This window comes from Piliocolobus tephrosceles, chromosome 20 (genome assembly GCF_002776525.5).
Source record: "Piliocolobus tephrosceles isolate RC106 chromosome 20, ASM277652v3, whole genome shotgun sequence".
Classification (NCBI taxonomy): Eukaryota; Metazoa; Chordata; class Mammalia; order Primates; family Cercopithecidae; genus Piliocolobus; species Piliocolobus tephrosceles.
Genome location: NC_045453.1, coordinates 1,097,867 through 1,120,073, shown reverse-complemented (window position 1 = coordinate 1,120,073; position 22,207 = coordinate 1,097,867). Strand labels below are relative to the sequence as shown.

The following is a 22,207-nucleotide window of genomic DNA, read 5'->3' as shown; positions in this document are numbered from 1 at the left end:
GCTGATTCTAAAATTTATATGGAGGAGAAAAGATTCAAGAATAGCCAAGACATTCCTGAAGAAGAAGAACAAGGTGAGGAGACCTGCCTTACCAGATATAAAGAGATTATAAAATTTTAGTAATTAACACAGTTCTGTATTGGCACTGGGATAGACAGATCGACCAATGGAATGAAATAAAGAGCCCAGAAGCAGATCCATGTGTAAGTGGAAACCTATTTATGACAGAAATGCTCTTGCAGTTTGGGTGGGGAAAAGATGGTCTTCACAATAAGTAGTGCCTGGGACCATTGGTAACCCTGTGGGAATAAATGAAATTGAATGCTTGTCACATACCAAACACAAAAACCAATTCCAGTTGCTGTAAACACTGAAATTTAAAGGACAAAAATGATAAAATGTAGAGATCATAATGTAGTAAAATATACTTCTGATCTCATAATAGGAAAGCATTTTTTAAGACTTAAAGTGTATAAAAGGGAAGATTGATGAATTTACATGAAAATGCAAAACCTCTGTTCATAGATAGATACCATAAAGGAAATGAAAGGGAAGGCCACAACCTTGGTAAAAGATAACACAGGTAACTGATAAAGGAAAAGTGTCCAGAATATATAAAGAACTCCTACAAATTGTTAAGAAAATAAGTAGGCTGGGAGCAGTGGTTCATGCCTGTAATCCCAGCACTTTGGAAGGCTGAGGTAGGTGGATCACAAGGTCAGGAGTTTGAGACCAGCCTGGCCAACATGGTGAAACCCCATCTCTACAAAAAATACAAAAAAAATTAGCCAGGTGTGGTGGCCGGCACCTGTAATCACAGCTACTGGGGAGGCTGAGGAAGGAGAATTGCCTGAACACAAGGAGGCAGAGGCTGCAGTGAGCCAAGATCACACCACTGCACTCCAGCCTTGGTGACAGAAAAGACTCCATTTGGAAAATAATAATAATCCAGTAGGACAATGGGGAAAACACTTGACTAGGTACTTCACGGAAGAGGAAACTGTTTTGACCAGTGTGCAGTGGAAAGATGATGAACCTCATTAATAATCAGAGAAATGTAAATCAGAACTACATTTAATACAAAGTCTGACAGTAGCAAATGTTGATAAGGATGCAGAACTGGAACATGTACATTGCTGGTGGGAGTATAAATTAATACAACTACTTTGAAAAACAATTTGGCTTTGTCTGGTAAGATTAAAGATACCTGTACCTGAAATTCTTGCACATATGCACAAGGAAGATATAAAAATTTGTCTCAAAGCAGGACCATTAACTGTAAACAACCCAAATATTCATCAGTAGTAGAATGGATAAGTAAATTTTGACATGATCTCAAATGGAGCACTACAAAGTAGCTGAAGTAAGCAAACATCCAGGATGAATCTTAGGAACGTAATGTTGAGCCAAAAAACAAAAAAAGCAACCACCACTTAATCATGATTCCATTTTCCTCAAAAACTAGCAATAATAATATATTGTTTTGGATGCAAAAAATACAAGATACAAATAAAGCGATGTAATGATGAATATAAAAGTTCAGGTTTACCAGTGAGAGGGGAAGGAAGAGGATATAAGAAGAGGAGCCCAAAGAGAACTTCTAAGTTAAATTATGTGATGGATACTTTTTAAAAAATAAAAAACAAATTTGAAAAAATACATTTTTTTTAACTGACATGTCTTTTTAAAAAGGCTAATGAGTACTTAGCCCTGGTTCCAATTAAGGCTTGAGCAAGAGATGAAACGGTCTTCGATGCCACCTAGTGTTTCTAGAGAGTTTAACATTTTATAGGCTTCTGCTCTAGCTGCTCCTTCCTAACTCTGTGAGCTAAGTGTTTCAGAGTAGAAACCAAAAGGAATAGGATTCACCTTGTTTTCATCTCTGACGTAGGCTCTTCATTCCGAACCTTTGCATCTAGCGCTGTGTTCTCCAGGGCAAGCCCTTTCTTCTCTCTTGTTAAACAATAGCTCCTATTTCTTCCTGACTCTTTTTAGGAGCCTTAGTCCACCTGGAGACCTAGTGTTTCTTTATCATGACTGGAGGAGCTAGGGATGCTGATAGGGCTGTGAGATGCAGTCTTTGTTACTCCTGACATTTTTGTATTGAAGACTGTTTTCAAGAGTCTTGCTGTCCCTACTTCTGTTCTACATTTTAGAGAAGAGATGTGCAGGAAAAGTAGTTCCTCTGGATTAGCCATCAGGGCTTAAAAAACTGACATCTCATCCTGCCCTGTACTTGGGTGGAAACCTGTGGAAATCTATGTGAAGAAAGAGAATGCAAACTGTGGGTGAATTGGGAACTTCTGATCTAAAATAATGGTCTCTACTGCATGTGTAAGAGTCCAGCCCAGGAAACTCTTTTCTTCCTTTTATGTATTCACAGCATAGGTTCAGGGGTAATTGCCTCTGTTAGTAAACTAACATGCAGAACCTCCAGGGTTTTAATTCTGAAAGGAAATCTCTTGAGTAGATGAGGGCAGATGGATTATGAGGTCCTAATTTTCCTATCTTTGGGTCTTTCACTTTAATTTATCCTATCACTGTCATGCTGGTTTCCAGTAAATATATGTGCTCTCTCTTAAAGCTCTTGCTTCCCAGCCTGGTCAACATAGCAAGATCCACCTCTACAAAAATAAAAATTGAAAAATTAACCAAGCATGGTGGTGCTATGCCTGTAGTCCCAGTTAGGAGGCTGAGGCAGTAGGATACTTCCAGCCCGAGAGTTCGAGCCTGCAGTGAGCTATGATGGTGCCACTGCACTCCAGCCTGGGCGACAGAGTGAGACCCTGTCTCCAAAAATAAAAACAAAAAAACTCTTGCTTCTATCTGACAAAAATTGGTTCCTTTTGGGCTGGCATTTCCTTTATTCAATCTTTTTATTATTGTTATTATCAAAGATAGAAACCTTCATTATTCATTTCTGCCTCTTGCTCTTCCCAGTCCACTTTGCCTTCATTCCATCTCTGAATGTAGTAAATTTTTTTTTTTTTTTTTTTTTTTTTGAGATGGAGTTTTGCTCTTTCTGCCCAGTCTGGAGTGCAATGGTGCAGTCTTGGATCACTGCAACCTCCGCCTCCCAGATTCAAACGATTCTCCTACCTCAGCCTCCCAAGTAGCTGGGGTTACAGGCATGTGCCACCACACCCGGCTAATTTTTTGTATTTTTAGTAGAGATGGGGTTTCACCGTGTTGATTGGCTGCTCTCGAATACCAGACCTCAGGTGATCCACCCACCTCGGCCTCCCAAAGTGCTGGGATTACAGGCGTGGGCCACCGCGCCTGGCCCAAATGTAGTAATTCTAATTCCAGAATATGTCTCAAATGCATCCATTTCCATGTATCATCATTTTTCCATGCTTCAGTTCTTCTCTGTAGTCCATTTTTGCATGTAATAACAAGTAATTCTTTAACATGGAAGATGGATCACACTTTAAAAACCTTCAATGATTTCCTCATGCACTTAGCATAAAATTTGAACTCCCTATTAAGGACCTACCTGGAAATGGATGATCTGACTGCCAGGCTCATCTCTTCCTACTTCCTCCTGCCATCCCCACCAGCCTCACCTTGTGCGTGACACCTGCACTGATTTTCAGTTCCTCACACAACCAAACCTTCTCCCACCTCTGGGTTACCACAGATGCTGTTCTCTGTGCCTGCAATACTATTTTCTACACTCATCCTTCCTCAGAGAGACCCACCTGTAATCCAGATTTGGCGCTTTCTGATACTTCATCTCTAGTAGCATTCTATTCTTTGATTGCATTCATGCTGGTATATAATTATATATGTATTTGTTTTATTTGTTTAATGTCTGCTTTTCACCCACAAGTTTATATTGTCCTTGAGGGTGAGAACTGCACTTATATTTGATTCCCCACTCTTTGCTCTGTACGTAGCCCAGTGCCTGGTAGGTACAAAATATATATTTGTTGAAAGAATGAATGAAAAGTAATGCATGAATTGTTCCTCCACTGCTGAATACTACGGTTGTTCTCAGTTTTGGGTCATTCTAAATAATGATGAAGTAAATAATAAGGACATAAAGATTTTTATTTCCTTAGGGTATGTTCTCAGAAATGAAGTGACTGGGTCAAAAAGTATTTTCAAAAAGTTTTCTTAAGGCTCATAAAATGTATTTCCAAGTCACTTGCTCGGAATTAGGGTTGGAATTTTAAACTACCTCCCTTTTTGCTTTCTTACTTGTTTTTATAGTGTCAGAGTCTCACTGTATGTGTCACTCAGGCTGGAGTGCAGTGGTGTGATCATGGCCTTGAACTCCTGGGCTGAAGTGTTCCTCCCAGTAGTTGGGACTACAGCCTCCTGAGTAGTTGGGACTACAGGCATGCACCACCATACCTGGCTAATTTTTTTTTTTTTTTTAATGTAGAGATGAGGTCTTGCTGTGTTGCCCAGGCTGGTCTCAAACTTCTGGCCTCAAGTAGTCCTCCCACCTCTACCTCCCAAAGTGCTGGGATTACAGGTGTGAGCTACCACGCCCAGCTCCTTTTTTCATCCTTAATTTTGAATATATGAAACATACAAGAGGAGAACAGATCAAATAATAAAATTTAGCTCCCCACTCTCATAAAGCTCATTTATTTGAATACTTATTCTTTGCCACACGTGAGATTATCTCCTTGTGCGGCAGATATTGTTGTTCCAATTTTATGTGTTTATTTATTATTTATTTTTGAGACGGAGTCTCGCTCTGTCACCTAGACTGGAGTGCAATGGTGTGATCTCGGCTCACTGCAACCTCCGCCTCCCGGATTCAAGCGATTTCCTGCCTCAGCCTCCTGAGTAGCTGGGGTTACAGATGTGCACCACCATGCCGGGCTAATTCTTGTCTTTTTAGTAGAGACAGGGTTTCTCCTTGTTAGCCAGGCTGGTCTTGAACTCCTGACCTCTGGTGATCCACCCTCCTCAGCCTCCCAGAGTGCTGGGATTACAGGCGTGAGCCACTTCACCCCGCCCCAATTTTACAGATGAGGAAACTGGACCTAGAAAACAGATGTGCTCAAGTTCATACAAACCCAGACTATCTCATGTCAAACCATTGTGATAACCTCCCTGCACTAACTAATTTACATTTGTTCCAAAACTGCTGCAAATTTAAATGTCACCTCACCCAAATCTTCTGCTTCTTAACTGCTGCATCCAATGAATGCCCTCCCACTCACCCACCAGTCCTTGCCTCCTTGCCACATGATGCTAGAGGCTGGGGTACCATACCCCCTTAGATCCCTAGAAAGATATTAAATCAGCTGGCCATCCAGAACCCTCCTGTATGATTCACTCTGAGATGCATATCATCTTTGCGTGGTGGTAATTAGCATGAGGATAAATGGCCCATTCCTTCAGTTATGTCCCCATTCCTATTTACAAGGGTAGGCCATTTTGGCCTAACATCATAACGACAGGCTCCTAACCACGTAGTAATCATGTAAAGAGCACGCTATACTTACATAACAGGGCATTCTGCGCCCCCTCGCCCCGAGGATTCTTGTGTTATTGAACTCTAAGGAGCTTATGGCTGTTTAGGGGGAGAGGTGCATTCTCTATGTTAGGCTGCATAACCTGGGCCCGTGTTTTTCTCCCCAGGAAAAAGGTAGAATGTGCTGCTGGGTCAGGGTTTGGTGCAGCAGTTTGCATGTTTGATGTTTATCCCTGCTAATAATTCCTCTAATTTCTCTTAACCTTTCAGGCTCTCCCTGCATGTCCTATCCAGGCCACCTGTGAGGCTGCTTCCAAGGAGGAAAACAAGGAAAAAAATCGATATGTAAACATCTTGCCTTGTGAGTGCCTTTAGTGTTTCTTGGGATGTAACCTGAAATTACATCTCTAGAGGGATTTTCTGAAGTTGGAAAGAATCTTCCAGTTGGGCGCAGCAGGGTGGATAACAAGAGTGGGTTCATGGCAGGACTCAGTCGCTCATGCCTGTAATCCCAGAACTTTGGAAGGCTAAGGTGGGAGAATCACTGGAGCCCAGGAGTTTGAAACTAGCCTGGGCAATATAGTGAGACCTCATCTCTACAAAAACCTTAAAAATTTAGCCAGGTGTAGTGTCGTGTGTCTGTCATTCCAGCTACTCAGGAGGCTAAGGTAGGAGGATCGCTTGAGCTCAGGGAGGCGGAGGTTGCAGTGACTCAAGATCGTGTCACTGCATTCTAGCCTGGGTGACAGGGCAAGACACTGTCTCAAAAAAATAAAGTAGAATAAATAAAATAAGTAATAATAAGTAAATTAATTAATTAAAATAAATAGAGTAGGTTGAAGACTTTGGTCTGAAAGAGGCTTTATGGATCCCGCATACTCAGTCAGTTAGGATGATCCAGGAGGATTTTTGTGTCAGGCCTCAAGTTTCTAGGAGGTTCTGGAGAGCCAGCTTCACTAGGATCAGACAGCAGCGAGTAATGGTGGTGGTAGAAATGGTTTTTTGTGGTATTCGTTGAAAGAAATTCTAATGCAGAGTTCTCTGTATAAACCTTTCCCAGAGTTAGCCATTGCTAATCAGTTGATCCATAAGCCAACAGACATTTTTCTAGGCCTTTGGTATCCAGAATGAGATATGCATAATTTAATGAGATATGAGAGGAAGATGTTTGAACCTCACTTGATTTTTATATTTGCTTTTCAAAAAAAAAAATTTCCTAATCCTCAGAACCTGTGAATGTTTTATTTTTTTACTTTTTATAGAGATGGTCTTGCTGTGTTGCCTTGGCTGGTCTGAAACTCCTGGCCTCAAACAGTCCTCCTGCTTCAGTCTCCCAAAGTATTGGGATTACAAGCATGAGCCAGTGAGCCCAGCCAGTATATTTGCTTTTTAAAAATTCATCCTTTTAAATTTTTTATTTCATTTATTCTTTTAGAGACAGGGCCACCCAAGCTGGGGTGCAATGATGTGATCGTAGATACGTATCCTTGAATTTCTGGGCTCAAGTAATCCTCCAGCCACAGCCTGCTGAGTAACTAGAACTGCAGGTGCATGCCACCATGCCTGGCTAATTTTTTTTTTTAGACACAGGGTCTTGCTGTGTTGCCCAGCCTGGTCTCAAACTCTTGGCGTCAAGCAATCCTCCCACTTTTGACCTCCCAAAGAATTGGGATTACATGCATGAGCCATGACACCCAGACCCTAAAAATGTTATATTTCAGGGTACATAATACATTAGCATATGTGCATAATTTGTCAATAAATGAGCATATATTAGAGATGCCTGCTCACATTTTTATAAGTCAAGTATGGAACCAAAAAATTAGGACCACTACACTATGCATTTACAGATACTTTTGTCTTTTTCTTTTTTCTTTCTCACTCTGTCACCCAGGCTGGAGTGCAGTGGCACGATCTCAGCTCATTGCAGGCTCCACCTCTTGGGTTCAAGCCATTTTCCTGCCTCAGCCTCCCAAGTAGCTGGGACTACCTACCTACAGGCACATGCCAGACACCACACCCAGCTAATTTTGTATTTTTGTAGAGACGGAGTTTCATCATGTTGGCCAGGCTGGTCTGGAACTCCTGACCTCAAGTGATCCACCTGCCTCTGCCTCCCGATGTGCTGGAATTATGGGCGTGACCCACTGTACTCGGCTTTTTGTCTTCTTATTTATGTGCATATGTTGGAGGAGGGGGATGTGTGTATGTGTGTGGGTATGGGTATGTGTGTATATAATACATATTTTTTAATATGATTGGTATACTGTACACATTTCTCTCTTTTAACAGTATATATTGTCAGTTCATCTGTCAAGAAACTTTCCTTTTTCTCAGCTACTAGTATTCCACATTGTAGATGTATCTTAATTTATTTAACTAGTCCCCTAATGGTAGTTAAGTTATTCCCAGTTTTTTGCAGTGTTATATTGTTGGAGTGGCATCTTTATACAAGTGTGAGTCAGTGCACATAAGCACAGATGTCTCAACTGTCCTGGTTGCATCAGGTTCTGTGAGAAATAAATTTTGATTTTACTGAAATATTGTGGTTTGTTTCCTAGATGACCACTCTAGAGTCCACCTGACACCAGTCGAAGGGGTTCCAGATTCTGATTACATCAATGCTTCATTCATCAACGTAAGGAGTGGGTGCTTTCCCCCTCACTTCCCTGCCTGACCATTGCCACCATCTCTTGGCTCCTCCACAGCTGTGTGTTAAAAGAAATATTTATCGGCCAGGCGCAGTGGCTCAAGCCTGTGATCCCAGCACTTTGGGAGGCCAAGACGGGCGGATCACGAGGTCAGGAGATCGAGACCATCCTGGCTAACACGGTGAAACCCCGTCTCTACTAAAAATACAAAAAACTAGCCAGGCGAGGTGGCGGGCGCCTGTAGTCCCAGCTACTCGGGAGGCTGAGGCAGGAGAATGGCGTGAACCCAGGAGGCGGAGCTTGCAGTGAGCTGAGATCCGGCCACTGACTCCAGCCTGGGTGACAGAGCAAGACTCCGTCTCAAAAAAAAAAAAAAAAAAAAGAAATATTTGTCATTTCATGTTTTCCGTGACAAATCTGGTTCTTTTAAGTGACTGAATTTTTTTTTATGGTCAAATAATTTTGATCATTTTCTTAAATTTACCCTCTTGTCATTCCCTAAGGTTTCCCATGTAGAAATCTGTATCTAAATATGTATTTTATGGTAAGAGTCAGTGAATCCTTTATTGAGCTGATTCTAATTACAAATAAAAGCAGGCCTTGCCCTCAACAGTAAAAATAAGGGAGAATAGGACAAGAATACCTGACATGACACCAGCTATGTTATATATTATATATGTGTGTGTATATATATATGACTATCTGGTCAGTCATATACGAACCAAGACCTGAGGGAAGAGTTGATACTAAGAGAAGGTTTTTAAAGATGATTTAGAGAATGTTTATAGAACATTCTGTGTGAGATATTTGAGGTTTTTGTTTGGTTGGTTTTGTCTTTGCCAGTAGCCTGAAAAAACACATAAAGAAATAAGAATAGGTTTTATAGGTTTTGGGGAAGGATCCTGTAGAGAGAGTGAATTTGAACAGAAAAAAGAGAGAGGGAAAGCTGGCAAAAGCAAATCTGACTCTTGATGCAAGATGCGTGAGAAGACTGGATAAAATTTCCGCTTGCATGTTTATAGCAGCATTAGTCATAAAAGCCAGAAGGTGGAAGCACTCCAAGTGTCCATTGACGGATGAGTGAATAAATTAAATGTGGTACATGCATACAGTGGAATGTTATTCAGCCTTTAAAAGGAAGGAAATTCTAATACATACTACTACGTAGATGAACCTGGAAGACACCATGCTAAGTGAAATAAGCCAGTCACAAAAGGACAAATATTGTATGATTGTACATATAGAATATAGACTATATATACATATGTAGAGTAGTCAAATTCATAAGGACAGAAAGTAGAATAGTGGTTGCTGGGGGAGGGAGGAATGAGGAGTGGGTACAGAGTTTCAGCTGGGGAAGATGAAAAAGTTCTGTAGATAGATGGTGGTGATGGTTGCACGACAGTGTGAATATACTTAATGCTACAGAACTGTACACTTAAAATGGCTAAAATTGGCCAGGCATGGTGGCTCACACCTGTAATCCCAGCACTTTGGGAGGCCAAGGCAGGTGGATCACTTGAGGTCAGAAGTTTGAGGTCAACCTGGCCAAGATGGTGAAACCCCGTCTCTACTAAAAAAAATACATATATACAAAAATTAGTCGGGCATGGTGGCAGGCGCCTGTAATCCCAGCTACAGGGGAGGCGGAGGCAGAGAATTGCTTGAACCCGGAAGGCGGAGGTTGCAGTGAGCCCAGATGGCGCCCAGGCCTGGCGCCCAAGCCTGGGCAACAGGGCGAGACTCTTTCTCAAAAAAAAAAAAAAAAAAAGTCAAAATGGCTAAAATCGTAAATTTTATGTTGTATTTTACCACAAGAAAAAGAAAAGAACGCTGATGGAGAGATTAGTGTGAACATAAGAAGGGCTGTTTCTTCCTCTGAGAGTGTTAAAGGAGAGGACAGAATGGACAGAGATGACACAGGTGTGGATAAAGCAAGTTGAGGCAACTCACCTGTGTTTTCATGGTTGTCTACTGAACAAATGGGATGGGACTGTGACATGAGAGCAGCGAAAGTTTGAAACAGCTTCTAAGGTCCATGAGAAAAGGATACTGAAGAGAGAAAGCGAAGGGCATGTCTAGCTGCACTGAGGGCCTGCCTACCTACAGTGGGATGTCATTGATGGGGGTTGGGGGGTGCTGAGTTGTATGATTTGTTTTTTCTTTTTTTTTTTCTTCATCTGCACCCTGGGATTGGTGGTAAATGCAGAGAACATGTGGTACTCAGACAAAAGGGAAGGTCAGTTGCTGGTTCAAGTAGTCAGCCAAGGGCTTCAGTTTCAGTAGAAAAGAAAAGCATCAGGAAGTTGTTAGGAATAAACTAATATTCTAGGAAAAGCTGGTAGGATTGAGGAACTGGAGATCTTGAGAAAGCGAAAGAACAGCATAAGAAAAGGAGAAAGATGAAAGAACAGGAGGTTGTATCCAAAAAATAGGCTATTAGATGGACTTCAAAAATGGGGCAGTCCAGGCATTCTCACTGGAGTGAATTTGCTGAAGTTCCTGTATGTATGTTTAACGTTAATATTTACATGTTTGTGGTTTTAAGGAAAGGGACCCTGACTAGACAAATAATTGCTGCAGTCAATAAGGAAAATGGAGAAAGGCTATTAATCAGCAGGAATTCCTAGAACTTACTTCAAAGATCATGATGAAGAGATTAGGTAGAATAGGTTGACTTTAATGTTACGCAGAAGAGTAGCGCAAGATCAGTTAGTGTGTCCAGCTGCAGGCTGCAGGTAAGAGAATACTCAACTAAAAGTTGTCTAGATGGGAACTTTTTTTTTTTTTTTGGAGACAGTCTCACCCCGACACCAAGTCTGGATTGCAGTGGTGCGATCTTGGCTTACTACGACCTCTGCCTCCTGGGCTCAAGTGATTCTCATGCCTTAGCCTCCCGAGTAGCCGGGATTACAGACGTGCCACCATGCCCAGCTAATTTTTTGTGTTTTTAGTAGAGACGGTGTTTCGCTATGTTGGCCAGGCTGGTCTTGAACTCCGGGCCTCAAGTGATCCACTTGCCTCTGCCTCCCAAAGTGCTGGGATTACAGGTGTGAGCCACCGTGCCCAGCTGGGAACATATATTTGTCTCATAATATGAAAGCAAATGCAGACAAGTTCTTGAGTTGGCTGATTCCATGGGTCAGTGACTTCCTTACAAACCCAGGTGCTTCCATCTTTCTACTCAGTTATCCTTAGCCCTGTCAACAGTCTCGTGGTCACAAGATGGCTGCAGTAGTCCCAAGCATTATTTATAAACACAGCATCCAGCACAGAAGAGGAACATATCTGCCTATGATTTTCTGTCTGTTAGGGAGGAAGGCTTTTCACAGAATCCTCCCCACCACCCTATCCTCAGGACCAGCAGGCCAGGATTGGATCATATGTTCACATCCCTCTCTAATCACTGGCTAGGACCTTGAGAATGATCATGATTTACCCCTCTGAGCCTGGGGAATGGGCACCTTTCAAGCCAGTGAAAGGTTAATGTTCAAACAAAATTGTGGCTCTAATGGCAAAGAATAAAGGGAGGAATGGCTTTGAGTTAGTAACCAGCAGCATCTGCCACCGTAACCAGTTTGGTCCCTTCCCACATTGAAGGTGAAAATTGACAAAAGTTAATTGTATGTTAAGGCTGTTAAGCAGCTGAGATTGGGATCTCTTCATGGTAATGGCACAGTAGAAAGAAATAGGCTTGCCAGGCGCGGTGGCTCAAGCCTGTAATCCCAGCACTTTGGGAGGCCAAGACGGGCGGATCACGAGGTCAGGAGATCGAGACCATCCTGGCTAACACACTGAAACCCCATCTCTACTAAAAAATACAAAAATCTAGCTGGGCGAGGTGGTGGGCGCCTGTAGTCCCAGATACTCGGGAAGCTGAGGCAGGAGAATGGCTTAAGCCCAGGGGCGGAGCTTGCAGTGAGCTGAGATCCGGCCACTGCACTCCAGCATGGGCTACAGAGCCAGACTCCGTCTCAAAAAAAGAAAGAAAGAAATAGGCTTATCCCTTGACCATGTTTAGTTAGAGCTTACACTAGGGCATCCCATAATGCCTTGATGGTTATTAGATAGTTATTAGTTATTAGTAGACAGAGTTTAGATGAAGAGAGCTAAATGGGGGACCTTATGAACTCAGTGAGGGAACAAAAGCAGGGAAAAACCTGTGGTTAACCATAAGTGGGGAGCAGGGATTACAGATTTGGATTTCACAGTTTATTAAACTCAGTCAACATTTTTTGAGCACCTGCTGTGTGCCAAGCACTGTGGGTAGGCTTAAAGGTTACACAGGTAAGATGTAATTCCTCATATACTATACAGTAGTATAGTTAGGTCGTTTCCTGTAATGTGCTACGTGTGCAAAGGAGGTATTGCCAGGTTCTGTGGAGTTCAGAGAAAAAACATTCAGCCCAACCTGGTAACCCAGTAGAGCTCATTATTGAAGAGTGAGTCAGAGTTCAGGAGAAGAAAGTTGGGCAGAAACTTCAAAGCAAAGGAGAAACATGAGCGAAGTCACAGAGACTAGAAATAGCAGTCTTAGGTTATAAGGTATAAAATGGGAAGTGGTGGGAGATGAGACTTGATCTTGAAAGGTAGTGGATGTCAAGTGTGTCCATTGGGGTTCTTACTTGCAGACTACAGAGTGTACCTTTCATCCACTCTTTTAAGCAGAAAGGGGTTTATTATAAGATACTAGGTGTCTTACAAAACCTGTGGAAGGGCCAGTGAGCCAAGCTTAGATGCTGCTTAGCAAAGAGCAGAGCAGCTATAGATGTATGCAACATGTGACTGTCTTAGTGAAACCTCTGCACAGTGCTGCAGAAGAACTGAATGCTCCTACTACTATGCTTGCCCAAAGACCAGATTTCTAGCACAGTCATTATCTCATGTTGCTCATTTCTACCCAAAGTCTGTGTGGGAGCATCTGCTAGGAAGAAGCTAGATCTCGTGGACTGCTAAGCTGCTAGGGAGTCTGGGAAATTTAGCTGTAAGATAGTCAGGCTAGAAGGGAGCAGGAGTGGGTGCTAAGTGAACCACCTTATAGTGTCTGCCAGTTTTCAGTACAGCTGAGGGGTTTTGACGAATTTATCTAGGCCATGGGGTACCATTGAAAAGTGTTCAAGGCAAGGAGTAGTGTGGCCACATTTACATATTGATCACCGGGGCTATCATGTACAACATGGATTTAGGAGAGGCCAGTTGGGGGCTATTGCAATAGCAGGTCACAAATGATGAGGATTGATGAGGAAGCGGCAATGAAGTGAAAACTACGTGGAGGTAGAATTTAGCAAGAATTGGTGGTTGATTTATATATGAGAGACTGGAGGGTGATATATCCATGTAGATGTATCCAGCATACAGTTGGTCATACTGAAATGGAGCTCAGAGGAAATACTCTAGAGCTGTGGACTTGGAAGTCATTAAAGAAAGGAGTGGGGCAAGAAAAGAGCCCTTGCACCCACAGCCCCTGCCAGGCACATTGAACAGGTGCCCATGGGTGAGATGGAAGGAGACTTAAGAGAAGAGAGCATCTGAGAAGGCAAAGAGTAAAGCATGGCTCAGGAAGGGTTTGGCAGCCAACAGTGTTATGTACAGATAGAGATCCAGTGGGAAAGAGGAACAAATTTTCTTTGGGCTTAGTATGTAGGACAGCATCCTTTGCTGAAGCAAATTCAGAGGCCGTTGTTGCATCCTTTTTGTGGGCTGCTAGTTAACACTTATCAAACCCTTTTTTCCCCCTAACTTTATCGAGGCATAATATATAAAACATAAAATTCATCCATTTTAAGTGAGAATTCAGTGATTGTTGGTAAGTTTACCAAGTTATGCAGCCATCACCATAAATGTTTTAGAACATTTTCTAACAACTTTATTGAGATGTAATTCACATACCATATATTTCACCCAGAGTTTACAATTCAGTGTTTTTTTAGTATATTCACAGATAAATGCAGCCCATCACCAATTTCAGAACATTGTCATCCCCTCAAAAGAAGAACCTTGTACTCCAGCTGTTGTCCCCTTAGTTTTAGAGCACATTGTTCACCCCAAAAAGAACTTCAGTGTCTAAATACAATTAATCTCCATTCTTACCCCTTTGGCAACCACTTAACTTTTTGCATAGAGAACTAAGACCACACACATGGATCTTGAAGGGAACTAGGCACCATGGAGTAGTGGTGAAAGGCAGAGGAAAGTGGGGTTTGTAGTTTGGGAAACACATAGGTCAGCTAACCTAACACTGGTCACAGGAGGAGATGAAAAAGAGACAGTGGCACAGTTGGCAGGTGGGCTTCCAGCCTAGAGCCTTAGGAGAAACCAGTTTCCTTACTCATTTTTAGATGTCTAAGAATATATAGGATTTTTTTTTTTTTTTTTTTTTGAGACGGAATTTCACTCTTGTTGCCCAGGCTGTGGAGTGCAATGGTGTGATCTCACTGCAACCTCTGCATCCGGGGTTCAAGCAATTCTCCTGCCTCAGCCTCCTGCGTAGCTGAGATTATAGGCATGCACCACCATACTCTGCTAATTTTGTATTTTTAGTAGAGATGGGGTTTCTCCATGTTGGTCATGCTGGTCTCAAACTCCCAACCTCAGGTGATCTGCCACCTCAGCCTCCCAAAGTGTTGGGATTACAGGCATAAGCCACCACGCCCAGCCTAGAATATATAGGATCTTTAGACATGTTTCTTTTTACCGGTAGGAATGTAGCTACCACCTAGAGCCCACTGAGATTCAGCTTTCAGAATCTAGAGACATCTCAGGAGCCAGAGAGCCACATTTCATCTTTACCTTGAACATAACATAAGATCAATGGCTTTGCCTCATTCTCATTACTCTGAATTAGTTAAGCAGTGCCGCCACATGTTATAATTCGATTTGAGAAGACTACCTAGACTATTTGAGTTTTGTAATCTGTAATTCCTAGCTCCAAAGATAATCCCTTGGGAATATCTAGACTTGGCTATCCTTGTTAAGTACCTGAACCTTTTCAGGTTTTGTTAACTGGTTGGAGTCAGACTGGAGAATTTCATTTCTATTCATTTTTGGTTTTCTCTTTCTTTTTCTTTCCTTCCCCGCACCCCAGGGCTACCAAGAAAAGAACAAATTCATTGCTGCACAAGGTAAAGTAATGACAACTTTTTACTCTTAGATTTAACCATGATCCCATAATGGGTTTGGGTTTTTACTCCCAACTGCTGAATGGATTAACCAGAATACTGTAGCTTTTCTATAATTTTTACCACCTGAAAGAATTATAATCTGTCATACATGTTTACAACTAACAGCCTTCATCTTGATGACTTAGTATCCTGGAATCCATTAAAATAAGTCTTTTTGTATATGTGTATTTAAAAGACTGGAAAAGGCCATATACACAAAACACAGTCTAATGAGGCCCTCTGTCCTTGGTGCTAGTTAACCTTAGGTTCCAGCCAGGCTGCTCAGAGTTCGAATTAGGAATCAGTTTCCAGAGAGGATCAACCACCTCACAGGGTCCAGGCTGGTTCTCCCCCAGCTCATGGGCCTAAGCTTCACCATTATTCACAGATAGGTGGTCTAGGAACCCTCAGAGCAGGGACCCAGCACCATGTCCCTTAGGTGTTCTACACACATCTCCAGGCCTGCTGTCCTGACAAGTGTCTTCACTCTTGGAACCCTAGCAAAAATATGTGGATGTTTGCAGCATTAAAAAGTAACTGAGGCCAGGCAAGATGGCTCATGCCTGTAATCCTAACACTTTGGGAGGCCAAGATAGGAGGATCATTTGCACCCAGGAGTTCAAGATCAGCGTGGGCAACATAGTGAAACCCCATCTCTACTAAAAATTAGCCAGGCGTTGTGACGCGCACCTGTGATCCCAGCTACTTGGGAGGCTGAGGCACAAGAATCACTTGAACCCGGGAGCCGGAGGTTGCAGTGAGCTGAGATTGCATTACTGCACTGCAGCCTGGGTGACAGAGCGAGACTTTGTCCCAAGAGAAAGAGTGATTAGGGACTACAAGATTTATAAAAACAAAGTTCTCCTCCCTTTTCTTTTCACTTTTTTAGTCTAATGCCCCGGCTTAGACTTTATCTATTAGCTTCTTATGGTAGATGACATCATCTGATCCCCTTACAGAGCACTTCCCCCTCAGTCAGATAGACGTGTACCCATATATCCTCCCATTCTCCCAGAAGAGTCAAATCACAATTTGGGGTTAAGGTGATATTTATTATTATTATGAGTTTACAAATATTCATAGCCAAAACAGTATTACGTTATTTTTTGTATAGGTTTTTTTCCCCTTTTTTTAAAGTCATTGTGTTTTTTATATAACTACCACTGATTTTCCTCCCAAACTCTTTACCAGGTATATATATCTTCTCTCAGTACCTTTAGATACATGAGGTTTAATTTTTTTATCTTGGGATTCTTCTAGAATCTTCTTTCTTCAGTTGCACTGTGGATTGGTTGCTCTCTATCCTCTGGTAGAGTTATCATTCTAAGACCAGTACCCTGGGAATTCCGTTAGCTTCTCTGCTGTGTTGGATCTCATTTATTTTCCTCTGTTTGCCTCTCATTTTTGTTTAGAATTTTCTAGTGACTTTCTGAAAAAGGTTATATGGGAGGTAAATTTTGAATTCTAGCCTGAACAAGTCATCCAACCTTTCTGGGGCTGATGACACCCACCTCAGAGCATAATAGGAAGGAGTAAATGCCATATGAAGCACTTAGCTCACTGTGAGGTCCATAATGTAGGTATTCTGTCAGCAGTCATTATTTCTAATTCCCAACTGTAATATCCTTGGGAGATATCATTCGTGTTCTGTTTATATTTAGACAGCCTTCCCCCTAACCCCATCCTAGTGAAATGTCTGGCACATACATGGTAGAAACATGGAAAATACTCAATTAGTAATGGGGTGGATGGATACATGAGTTGGATATTTAGCTGGAGACATTTGGGCACAAGCTTCCAAAAGTCAGGAATGAATGTTCCCAGCCTCCCAGCATCTTTCTTCTTGGTGTATGTTCTCTTCATTTTTGCTCTTGGCTACTTTAGGACCAAAAGAAGAAACGGTGAATGATTTCTGGAGGATGATCTGGGAACAAAACACAGCCACCATCGTTATGGTTACCAACCTGAAGGAGAGAAAGGAGGTAAGTGGAGAAACTGGGTGTGAACAGTGGAGGGATCACTCTGCATATAAGCTCTGAGTTTAAGCGTGGCTGTCTACCCTTTGTGGGTGCTGTACCAGTGGTTCATCCAGAAAGACACAGGCTGAAGTCTACCAGACTTTGCTGTGGCCTAGAAGCCTCAGGTGAACCTCAGGTGTGTGCCTAGAGCACATTCCCTGTATTTGGTAGTCAAACAAGTCACCCTAATTCCAAAACAGCCTGAAAGAGACTGACTTGGGCCATCAGCTAAGGAAAAGCCACAGAGGGGCTTTTTTTTTTTTTTTTTGAGACGGAGTCTCGCTCTGTCGCCTAGGCTGAAGGGCAGTGGTGCCATCTCGGCTCACTGCAAGCTCCACCTCCCGGGTTCACGCCGTTCTCCTGCCTCAGCCTCCCGAGTACCTGGGACTGCAGGCGTCCGCCACCACGCCCAACTAGTGTTTTGTATTTTTTTAGTAGAGATGAGGTTTCACTGTGTTAGGCAGGATGGTCTCGATCTCCTGACCTCATGATCCACCCATCTCAGCCTCCCAAAGTGCTGAGATTATAGGCATGAGCCGCCGTGCCCGGCCCACAGAGGAGCTTTTTTCCCCTGGCTTCTCTAGTCCCTTGTTTCCCTGGTTTTCTGCCCCACCTGCTGAGGCCCTTGGTTTATCCTGGATCAGCAGAGGAAGCTTTATGAACTGAGACCCTGCAAGCCAAAGGGAATTTGAGGCCTTGACCTGATCCTGGAAGCAGCCTCCTAACTGGTCCTTTTCCTTTTGTGGCTACCAAGTGCATGCCTGGCCTAACCAGCTCTGTCACTGGGCCACAACCAGAGCCAATCCTGGGTCCTGGCGTTGAGCCCCAGAGAGGAATACCTATTCATTACAGTCTTTCTCAAGGATGGCCCTTGAGTCACCTTGATCTTAGGGTATCGGGTGTTATGATCAGCAGCTCCACAGTAGCGTGGGAAGACATTGCTAGGGCTGGGCTTTAGGTTAGTTTCTTCCAACCAAACCTCTGGCTCTTGGAAGCTATCCAAAGCCCAGGCAACAGTAAACGCTCTAGGCCTCTCATGGCAGGTTTGCAGTCTGCATCAGTCCACCCTTGTGGCTCCCTCATAGCAGGCTGCTGGTTCGAGGGGTTCAGACAGGCTTTCTCCTAGAACATGACCTGAAATGTTGTGGAAGTGCAGATTTTGTAGGTAAAATGGCTTCAGATTCACCCTGAACCAAGGGAGTGTGGGTGGGAAACATTGAGAAGTATGGGACTAGGGCTGTGTGTAAATTAGGAAACTGTGCTCAATGGATGGCGGCTAAGGAACTTGAGAAAAGGGCATATCTGAATAAGTAAGTTTGCAGCTGACTGAGGTAGAGAAGAGGTCAAAGGGCCCTCTGGGGGACTTTAATCTGGGCTTTGTGGGCTCTTCCTTCCAGGCCCTTTACATCTGCCATGGGCAGGAGTTCTGAGGTCAGGGAACGCATGTCTTTTTCTTCCCAGTGCAAGTGCGCCCAGTACTGGCCAGACCAAGGCTGCTGGACCTATGGGAATATTCGGGTGTCTGTAGAGGATGTCACTGTCCTGGTAGACTATACAGTACGGAAGTTCTGCATCCAGCAGGTACTGTCTCCTCTGTCCTTTCTCAGTTCTTATGTTGGATCTGCTGACCACTAAGAGAGAGGGAACAGGCTGGGTCATCCCCCCTTACTCAGGGTGGTCAGGAGTTGCTGAGAATGCAGTATGTGAATTCTGAAACCAGAGATCTGGGCTCAGGGGAACTTCTCTGTCAAAGCTAAAGGAGCAGTATTTTCATGACTGATGAAAAATTACCTGTTGAGATGAAGTCTGATCATTTAAATATGACCAAGCACTGCAAAGGGAGTACGAGGAGGCAGTGCAGTCTCCTAGGTGCTTGACTCACCTTTCTCCTCCTTTCCTACTCCAAAGACTCCTGATGTCAAGGATGTGATGGGCCTGCCCCGGCCCTCCAGGCGACCCTGGAGACCTGAGCAAAGGTCACCTTCAGCCAAGGGGCAGTGTGGTACTGCGAAAAGAGGGCTTAGCTGGGAGCACTGCATTTTAGTTCTGACCCTGCCACTGACTAGTTGTGGGATCTTGTGTCCGTGGTTAACTAACTCCCCTGGGTACACTCACTTTTCCATTGTCACTGACAACCACAGCTGTCACCTTCCCTCCCCTGGTACTGCCCACCCTTGGGTATCAGAGCCAACACACAGGATCTCCTCACTTCACAGGTGGGCGACATGACCAACAGAAAGCCACAGCGCCTCATCACTCAGTTCCACTTTACCAGCTGGCCAGACTTTGGGGTGCCTTTTACCCCGATCGGCATGCTCAAGTTCCTCAAGAAGGTGAAGGCCTGTAACCCTCAGTATGCAGGGGCCATCGTGGTCCACTGCAGGTCAGTGTGGCCTGACCCTTGTCCCCCCACCCCTACATTTTGCCCCCATGGCCAGAGCAGGGGAATAGCACAAGGGCCCTGGCTAAGGAGGCTGACACGGAGTAGATGACCTACTGGGGCACCAGCGCAACAGCCAGACTCCAAGTTCTAGTGCAGGGTGGAGAATATGACTTGAGGAAGGAGGGTAGGGCAGTCCTCCAAGATTAGGAGTTGGGAGACCCTGCTATGAAGCCAAAAGGCTAGGTCAAGTGCTGGCCATGTATATTTGCAGCCTTCGGACCCTTCTAAGTATCAAAATGCTTCGTCCTAATAGCTGGAGGTCAGGATTCAGGACATCTGGAGTTGTTGGCTCCTGGAGAGTCCCAGCTCTACCCCATTCAGAATTAGGATTTAGACCCTGAAGGAAGAGCCCCCGCCTGTGTTGCCCCTCCCTTATCTGCTCCCACAAGGCAGAGCAGCCATCGCTATAACCCCCTGCTTTCTGGCTACAGTGCAGGTGTAGGGCGTACAGGTACCTTTGTCGTCATTGATGCCATGCTGGACATGATGCATACAGAACGGAAGGTGGACGTGTATGGCTTTGTGAGCCGGATCCGGGCACAGCGCTGCCAGATGGTGCAAACGGATGTGAGTGATCTGTGGGTCAGGTGAGGGTGGGGGGTTCCAGGACTAAAACATCTGCCCACATTGAGGATTCAGACTCACAGGTTATTATAAATGATTACAATACAGTGTGATTGTGGGGGAAAGAAAGATAGATCAGACTGTTACTGTGTCTGTGTAGAAAAAGGAAGACATAGACACTCCATTTTATTCTGTACTAAGAAAAATTATTCTGCCTTGAAATGCTGTTAATCTGTAACCCTAGCCCCAACCCTGCGCTCACAGAAACACGTGCTATATTGACTCAAGGTTTAATGGATTTAGGGCAGTGCAGGATGTGCTTTGTTAAAAATGTGTTTGCAAGCAGTATGCCTGGTAAAAGTCATCGCCATTCTCCAGTCTCGAGTACCCAGTCTTGATGCACTGTGGAAGGCTGCAGGGACCTCTGCCCAAGAAAGCCTGGGTATTGTCCAAGGTTTCTCCCCACTGAGACAGCCTGAGATATGGCTTCATGGGAAGGGAAAGACCTGAACGTCCCCCAGCCCGACACCCATGAAGGGTCTCTGCTGAGGAGGATTAGTGAAAGAGGAAGGCCTCTTTGCAGTTGAGATAAGAGGAAGGCATCTGTCTCCTGCTCCTCCCTGGGAATGGAATGTCTTGGTGTAAAACCCGATCATACGTTCTATTTACTGGGATAGGAGAAAACCGCCTTATGGCTGGAAGTGAGACATGCTGGCGGCAATACTGCTTTTTACTGCACCGAGATGTTTGTGTAAAGTCAGACATAAATCTGGCCTACGTGCACATTGAGGCACAACACCTTTCCTTAAACTTATTTATGACACAGAGTCCTTTGCTCACATGTTTTTCTGCTGACCCTCTGCCCACCATTACCCTATAGTCCTGCCACATCCCCTTCACTGAGATGGTAGAGGTAGTGATCAGTAAATACTGAGGGAACTCAGAGACCAGTGCCAGCGCGGGTCCCCTGGCCCACTGTTCTTTCTCTACACTTTGTGTCTTATTTCTTTTCTCAATCTCTTGTCCCACCTGACAAGAAACACCCACAGGTGTGGAGGGGCTGGCCCCCTTGAAGCGATGAAGGGCTCTTATAAATTATGTATTCAAAGAAACTGAGCACAGAGGAGGTTGTGGTTTCATGCCTGGGAGAGTCAGGAAGGCAGATGACAGGTTCCTGGACTTAAAGGATTAGGGAACAGGCAGCTGAAAGAGCCAGTGCCCAGAGACATGATGAAGCTCAGCCACATCTGGGAGTAGCAGTGAGACTGGCTCTGCAGTTGGGGCATAGCACCAGGAGAGAGGCAGGGACCAGACTATCGGAGACTTTGGGTGTCTCCAGTTTCTGACAGCCCCTTCAGACTATTAAATCTGCACTCTCAGAATGAGGAGGAATTGAGTTTGTCTTTCTCTCCAGGCGTCCACCACCCCCAAGGTAGACCTGGACCCTTCTTCCCAAGTTAAGCAGCCCCACAGGGACTCCTGCATTTCAAGTCCCACTTCACTAAATTGGGATAATAAGAGGAAGTCATTTTATTCCTGCTAGGATCAAAGGAGAAATGGACTGGAGTGAAGTGGGGGTGGGAGCGGGTGATCTGGCATGAGAACTATGTTGTATGTAAGCAAGAACTTGTGTGTCATTCGTGTTTCAGATGCAGTATGTCTTCATATACCAAGCCCTTCTGGAGCATTATCTCTATGGAGATACAGAACTGGAAGTGACCTCTCTAGAAACCCACCTGCAGAAAATTTACAACAAAATCCCAGGAACCAGCAACAATGGATTAGAGGAGGAATTTAAGGTAAATTGGAGCTGGATAACCTCCTTCAGATTGAAAGATCCTTGTAATCTGTGGAACATGGGATGCCTGACTATGCATTTGCCAACAGTGAATCCCCTTGTGAGGCATGCCAGTGGTTAAGGAGGTGGTCCTTTC

At 44.0% G+C, this 22,207-nt stretch overlaps 1 protein-coding gene across 10 annotated transcripts in view; it reads left to right on the top strand.

The window, feature by feature from the left end:
• Positions 1–22,207, top strand: part of PTPRA (protein tyrosine phosphatase receptor type A) — a 148,515-nt gene extending 126,308 nt beyond the window's left edge. For all 10 annotated transcript variants that reach the window (XM_026455219.1, XM_026455217.1, XM_026455213.1 and 7 more), the window contains 8 exons: positions 5,708–5,798; positions 7,999–8,075; positions 15,173–15,209; positions 17,133–17,230; positions 18,728–18,847; positions 19,483–19,649; positions 20,141–20,276; positions 21,923–22,207. In XM_026455219.1, the coding sequence (XP_026311004.1) occupies positions 5,708–5,798; positions 7,999–8,075; positions 15,173–15,209; positions 17,133–17,230; positions 18,728–18,847; positions 19,483–19,649; positions 20,141–20,276; positions 21,923–22,192 (996 nt within the window). In that variant the 3' untranslated portion in view covers positions 22,193–22,207. The remainder of the gene's footprint in view (positions 1–5,707; positions 5,799–7,998; positions 8,076–15,172; positions 15,210–17,132; positions 17,231–18,727; positions 18,848–19,482; positions 19,650–20,140; positions 20,277–21,922) is intronic.